The 7,320-nt window shown below is 37.5% G+C and overlaps 1 protein-coding gene across 1 annotated transcript; it reads right to left on the bottom strand.

The window, feature by feature from the left end:
• Positions 1 to 620: 620 nt before the first annotated feature.
• Gngt1 (G protein subunit gamma transducin 1) lies at positions 621 to 4,071 on the bottom strand. Its single transcript, XM_031380757.1, has 3 exons — positions 3,799 to 4,071; positions 3,510 to 3,612; positions 621 to 883 (listed from the first exon to the last, which is right to left on the bottom strand). The coding sequence occupies exons 2-3, from the start codon at positions 3,603 to 3,605 to the stop codon at positions 755 to 757; spliced, it is 225 nt and encodes a 74-aa protein (XP_031236617.1). The 5' UTR covers positions 3,606 to 3,612; positions 3,799 to 4,071; the 3' UTR covers positions 621 to 754.
• Between the last annotated feature and the right edge of the window lie 3,249 nt (positions 4,072 to 7,320).

The raw sequence follows: 7,320 nt of genomic DNA, 5'->3' as shown, positions 1-7,320 counted from the left end.
TCATAAAGAAGAAACCATGCTTTAGGAAGAAGCATGAAATAACCAAAGTCTGTTAAGCAGGAGAATGACAAAGGCAGACTTCTCTGTCTCCAAACCCTGTGTGTGCTCATAACCTATTCAGTTGCTGGCTAAATTCACTGTGTTCTGTGACTGCAGACTGAACTCTTGATCCAGTTGGCACTCTGGGAAAAAGTCACATTAGCGACAGGTAGAACTGAGTAAGAATGTACATGAGGCTATGTTAACAGTAGCCCTATAGATTGGGGTGAGGGAAAAAAGAAACAACTGATAAAGCTTCAAGAATTAGTGCATATTATATATAATAGACAATATTAATATATTACAATATACAATATTATATATATATATATTGTTTTTTGCTAAGATAGATCATCTGTGTATGAAAACAATAGGCTCTGTATACCTCTGAGCAAATTGAGAATAAAATATGTTTAACTCTAAAAGTTCTAGATGAGTATCATTAATATTGAAAGGAAAATGAAGAAATATAAAACTACCCAGGCAATTCAGAATACACTGCTTCTAAAGTAGGGTTCATCAGTATTGCACCTAATTACTTGTTAAGCCTTATGTGCAATGCGTCATGAAAAGCATGAGTATACATACTATTGCATCTTTAGTTTTATTAAAATTTAAAGTTTGTAAATTTAAACAACATATACAAGTTTATATAGGAGAACAGTTTGCATTATCATTAAAATTCTAAATATTCTAAGAAAACTTCCCCCCCTGCCTATGAAATCACACAGCCTCCTTTGAGCTCCTTGAAGGGATTTTTGTCTTCTGGAATCCCCTTCACTAGAGGGTCTTCTCCAGATCTTTCTTCAATATAATCTCTTACTTCTTCACAACATTTGGAAACCTTAAAAAAAAAGAAGACAGATAACTCATTTGCTTTAAAACAGAATTCTGCAGATAGTAGAAACGTATTTATTACAATACATTTCTATGCTGCAGCTTTTTAAGATGATTCCATCTGCTTTCTGCCAGTGCACATGTATTTTCCAGGGTAGAAAAAAATCATTCCCACACTTCCCTTCTAGATGTCTCTGGAGGATAGAAAGCTGACCCTTCAGCTAACATTTCCTATCAGGCCCTTCCTCTAGCTTTGTCAAGGAAGCACAAGTAAGGGATTTCTCCAAAGTAAGTCTCCCTTCTCTCTTCCTAAACGTTTAGTGTCTTCACACTAAACCACTAAACGGATGAGAGTGAATAGTTGCTAAATTCCTGGCTTATTCTCAGTGTCAGATTCTCAGAAGTGCAGGCACGCAGCTTTAAACTCAACAACAGTGACTGTTCATAACAGTTTATGGCACGTGCTCCAAGAGGTCACTGATTTTGGCTATTTTGTTTAGTATAGCCCAGGCATCTAGAACAAAGCCTGTGCTGAACTGGTGCTCAATAAGCTAATGTGTGCTGAAATGGGCATTCATTTAAAGCTTTATAATTACGATCTGGAAAACAACCAGGCTTCAGTGCTACAGCTACATAGATAATATGCACATGTATGTATTCAAAAGAGTTCAAGTTATTCATGGCTTTTAGCTTCAATTCACTTTATAGTCAATTGATATCTTTTATGACAGTAACATAGATCTGTATTTTTGACAAGACAGTGACCAATTTGTAAGTTATATAAATAATTCAGTGACTTTTTTCCCATAAAATTGTATACCATATACACATACATGCAGATTTGTATACACACATAAATATATGTGTTCACTTTAAATTCTATATTTGGAAATAGTCCCAATCTAATGCTACTAGGAGATGAAGCCTTTGACAGCTGCTTTTACCCTGAGGGTTAGCTCATGATCAGTGTTAGCACTGAGATGGTAAGATCAACAGAAGAGTCACTCACTCATCTTTTTTACCATGTAAGGACACACTGAGAAGACACTACCTGGGAATGAAGGCACAGGCCCTGGACTTGGATGAGCACAGCTCCAGAACTGTACAGAATAACTTCAAAATGATTTACCACTTGTGAAAAGGCACACAATTTGTTCTAATCTCTTGCAGCAGCAAGAATAGTGTGTGTTTGTGTGTGTGTATGTATACATGTGAACACAGATGTGTGCATGTGTGTGTATGTGTGTGTACATGTGAACATGGGTGAATTTGTACATGTGAACATGGATGTGTACGTGTGTATGTGTACTTGCGAACATGGATGTGTGTGTGTGTGTGTGTATGTGTGTGTGTTTCTAAATATACAGCAAAATATCTGTATTGGAGGAGGTGGAAGAAAAAAAGGAAGAAAAAAGTAGTAGGAAGACAACACAGGACCGAGAAGAGAGTGAGGTTTACAGTATAGTATTGTTATTTAAACTTGCAAAAACAAGAATATTCTGAATAATGGGAGAGATGGGTGGTGGTGTATGTCATGTTTACCAGAAATAAAAACTCCAAGGTGTTTAATAAACCTAAAAATATTCACATTGCTGACTAAAGGACACTCAGATGCTCATTAACATAATAAGGACTTTAGCCTGTCCATTTTGTGTTCTGTTGTGCTGATTGAAGATTTGAGTTTATCTTTATATCAAAACAGGTTTTGCCTCTATGGAAAGAGTAACATGACAGTTGGAGGCAATTATAAAAAAAAAAAAACTAAAATCTTAAATGTGTTTGCTTAGAAGATTTGAACAATGTATGACAGGAAGATAAACTGTTTTCATTCTTCTCTCTTAAGGATGTATATACATGCATATGTACACACACAAACACAAATACATACATGCACACACACATATATAAATATGATATGCTATTATCATTCCTGGAGAAATTCCTGTTTTGCTAACTTCCCTGAAATAAAGTGAACTTCCCTAACACACTTACCTACACTTCTTGAGATTCAGTCCCTGAGGGGAGCCTTCTGTTCTCTTTCCTTTCTTTTCTATTCCATCTAACGCAGGGACTCTGGGTCACTACTCTCAAGAGGTACTAGATGTTTCTTAGGAGAACCTAGTAAGGGGTTTTGGTTGAGATCATCTTTATTTGCAAAGGAAGAGCAGGACAGACTTATTTGTGACTGACCAGTGCAGGGCTGGAGAGAATGAGGTAGTTAGTACCTTTAAATACATCGACATCAAAATATTATATAAAATGAAGGTTATCTCATCAACTTATAGGAACAAAACCAAAATGTCTCAATGCCTTGTTTCACTTGAGTGCTTAGGGAAAACACCACCTCTGTTTCAAATTCTTCCCTGTTTTCTTCTACTTGGTCTTTCTGTAAAGGTATAAAACGTATCTTAGGTCATTGGTCATACCAAAACGGGCAAAGAGCCAACTTAGACAGGGAGAACAAGCTTTCTGACACTTGGGCTTAGAGACTAACTCGTGAAATAAATTTAATTATTACCTTTCTTCAACACTTTTTCCACTAACAATTTACTCTTAGATACATTGATCTGATTCAGAATATGAGTGTTTGCCACGCTGTCTCTTCCAGTGAATGTGAGATGTCACCCACTTACCATCATTCTCTCTAGTGTCACTTCCTTCTTGAGCTGGTCTACCTCCATCTTCAACTTGTCCTTTTCGGTCAGGTCCTCAATGTTGATCACTGGCATCTTCTGTCTGTGATAAAGATAGAGTGTAAGCATATACATCTGAATTGTGAGCCTGTGCACGCACACACACACACACACACACACACACACACACACACACACACGCACGCACGCACGCATGCACACGCGTGCGCGCACATACTCCGAGACACACACAGCACACAGACTGCCCATCCCTCTACTCCACACTTACCAGGGAATCAGCTTTTTGGTTTTCTTTCAAATTGCCTATGATAACCAGCTCCACATGAACAAGCTCTCTGAACACTGCTCAAACCACATGCCAGGCTTAGGATTTTTAAAGCTTCCTCATAATCTTCCCTAATATGATTAAACTAAGCATTTCTCTTCCAACACCTGCCAGGAGACTTGAGGGGAGGGCACCGTTTAGTCAGCGTGTAACATAAAGTAGTAATGCCCCTCCTTTCTTCTGGCCTTTTGCAGTCTGGACTTCTGGGTTTTCAACTCTCCTCTCGAGTGTCAAAGCCATCCTCCAAGGAATCAATGCCATTTAGTGCAGTCAGAGGTTATTTGGAGGACTGCCCATTAATCCTCAAATTGCTGGAGTATTTAATCTGGTATTAAAAGAGAACTATTTATAAAGAGTGCCATTATTAAATATATCATAGAGGATGGGTTGAAATGTGAACCAATGAAACTGGATATAGTAAATAAACTTCAGAAATAAGCTATTATACAATATAGAAATGCCATTCAACAATACCTATGATTTATAGGTAAATGCTGCAGTGCATTGAACAAAGGGGAGCTAGAATTTCTAAAAGGGAGCACGTTGATTCTGATCTACCAGTGTAACTGCTGTGAGAAGAATGGCTTCATCTTCCTCTTATTTAGACTCATGGATAGTGGAGAAGATGGCTTGGTGGCTGTTAGTATACCCGAAATTGCTTGACAGGCATGTTGTCATACTTACATGACATTGTGCCTGTCCCCTGCTTCTCTCCTTTTCCACTTTACATTTGCAATTTAATTTTCATATGAAAATATTTTATGAAGTGTGGAGTGTTCAGATCACACACTATTTCAGGCATTATGACATTGTACCTTTACAGAAAAGCACTCTGCCAAACAGCATCACGACAACTACCATCTATGGATGTGTTGTTTTCATTTCCAAAACATTCGGGGAAACATTGTACACTTCCTAGTCTTAAGATGTCCTGTGCTTCCCAAGAAAGAGGTGATTCATGTATTTTTTTTTTTTTTTTATGAAACTTCTGCATATGCAACACAGCGCTAGAATGGAGGAGCCATCGCTGGCTACAGGAGCCCACTATTCCCCATGGGTTTTGCTTTTCCCACTCTGCTCCTTAAGAAGTGATACAATAATACAGAGCCAGTTCTGTCCTACATTTAGCACATGGAAACCCAGTCTCTGATTTATCCTTATTTTACCTCTTACTCCTCTCACAGTGCCTGTAAAACTTCACATATGTTCCTATGACTTCTTGCCCACTGATGCTACCACTTTGCCATGCTGGTTGTAGCACCACAGTATGTTCGAGAAGCATTTTGGTGTGTATTGTTATCCCAGTTGACTATTAAAGTTTATACATGGTAGACTGCCCTTTATTAAGGTAACAAGGAAGAAAATTTTGACTTAAATGGATCTGGGATAGATCCACCAATTGATTTTTTTCTGCTCCAGAAAATTCTAGTGAATTACCAAAAGCAAAAGACCATCCTCTGGTACTTGACAATTGTATGATTTTGACCAATTACTAACCTGTTAATTATTTACCTGAGATATAGATGATGGTAGAATAAACCTTTATTAATTATTAGCTGTGCATCTCCAATTTCTCAGACTGTGCTTTCTTAAGTGGCATTATCTGATTGAGAACTCTTTACACACTCTTAAATATATTATGTGCATATAATTTGGCTCCTTTGAGACCGTGTATATGTTGCTGGAGATCTACTTAGATATCCCTTCTTAGGGTGAGGTATTCATCCACCAACTCCTGAAATTATTGACTCTTATGGACAGATCTTTGTCCCAAGTTGGTTGTTATCTGTGGAACACACTTTGCCTGGCCATGCCTGGAAGATTATATTCTTATCTAGGCCCAGAGGACACAGCAGATAACTTGCCAGTGTGGTGCCATAACAACATAACCTTTTGTCTTGGCTGAAATCTTGGTTGGAACTGAAAATTTCTAGAGCTCCAGAAAGGTGAGGATGAGACTAGACTTCTTTTTACTAACATCTCCTGCCCATCCTATCTTCCTAACTCAATTAGAGATTCCCTGTAAGTGCTTTCCTGGATGACTCAGTGATCTGAACCAGAACCTGCATCTGGGCTCCACTCAAGGAAGTCTAGAACTTGTCAAATGTTTCAGTCCTCACAGCTACCCATTGTTCTACATAGTATTTGCTAGAATAAAATCAAACCTAAGGATATAGCCACCATCCTAGGTCATATTCACCTGCTATAGGAAAGCATGACAATTCTCCAACATCATTTTTTATTAAGTTATTTGTCAATTCTAGGTTTAACATTAAATATGTTATATTTTATATATGCTATATTAAATATATATTAGAGAACAATCTAATATATAAATATATATTAGAGAACAGCCTTAGAGAATTCTAGAAATCTTGCAAATTGAAGGACCTAGGTCTATGTGAAAAATTTCAAAGATACTTCACATACCAAAAATAGAGAACACAAATTTGAACCTCTTCAAGGACACTGAGACAGACAAGGAATAGCTTACGTGTGTGTGGAGGGGATTTCAAATGTTTAGAGTTAAATATCAGGTAAGGTGTTGCTGTCCGCCAGCAACATTAAAACAGTAGGTTACTTGGAAATATGGAGTTAGAAATAGATAGGAGGAGATAAAAGAGATAGGAAGAGATAGGCTAGCCATACTGTACATTACCCACGTGGGAGGATAAAAATTAGACAACATGAGCTGTGGTCACTCAGTCATCTTGAACCTTTAATGAATAGCTTTGTTCCCACCAACAGGTAGAATAAGTCAGGCAAAACCACACCCCCAAGTACGTCAGTACATCAGTCCAATCAGCAACTTCCTTTTTTCTCTGCGGAGGTGGAGCTTCTGAATGTAACTGGAACCAGGTTGGAGGCGTGACAAATAGCAGGAGATGGGCAGAGAGGTGTGGCTATGAGAGGCAGGCCTCAAACCAGGAGGATAACAGTAAGGGTTCAAGGAAACCAGATTGAACTAGTGAGACAGTTCAGTGGGTAAAGGTATTTGTCACACTAAGCCTAACAACGTGATTTCAATCCCTTGAACCTAAATGTTAGAAAGACACAATCTCCACACTTATGCTAATACCTTCTCACCCACTAATAAACAAATGCAAAAAATTAAATAATATATTTATATATATGTATGTATGTGTATAGCATATATGTGTGTGTGTATATATATAATGATACAATTTTTCTGCTTTGCTCTCTGACCATCTTACAGTGACACAATGTTTGTCCTGAGTACAAACACCCATACTCACACAATGATGCCCTGCTTCCAAAATAAATGCTCATCTTCTGGTCTGATGTGTATTCTATACCCACACACTTCTTTTAAATCAATATAATCGTGTACCTGTTTCTTCATACTCAAGAATGTAGTTGAAAATTGATAACAGACAGCACTAAATCCTTCTCATTTTTTTTCTTTTTTTTTTATTAGATATTTTCTTTTTCTTTTTCTTTCTT

This window comes from Mastomys coucha, unplaced genomic scaffold, assembly GCF_008632895.1.
Source record: "Mastomys coucha isolate ucsf_1 unplaced genomic scaffold, UCSF_Mcou_1 pScaffold20, whole genome shotgun sequence".
Taxonomy (NCBI): Eukaryota; Metazoa; Chordata; class Mammalia; order Rodentia; family Muridae; genus Mastomys; species Mastomys coucha.
Note: the sequence above shows the minus strand (reverse complement) of the source record. Positions and strands in the feature narration are given on the sequence as shown.

Bases quoted from the DNA above. Each gene is read 5' to 3' on its own strand.
- Gngt1 (XM_031380757.1), bottom strand. From the start codon at position 3,605: ATGCCAGTGATCAACATTGAGGACCTGACCGAAAAGGACAAGTTGAAG. The intron at 884-3,509 runs GTAAGTGGGTGA...TTTTTTTTTAAG, and splicing joins TGACACTAGAGAGAATGATG to GTTTCCAAATGTTGTGAAGA.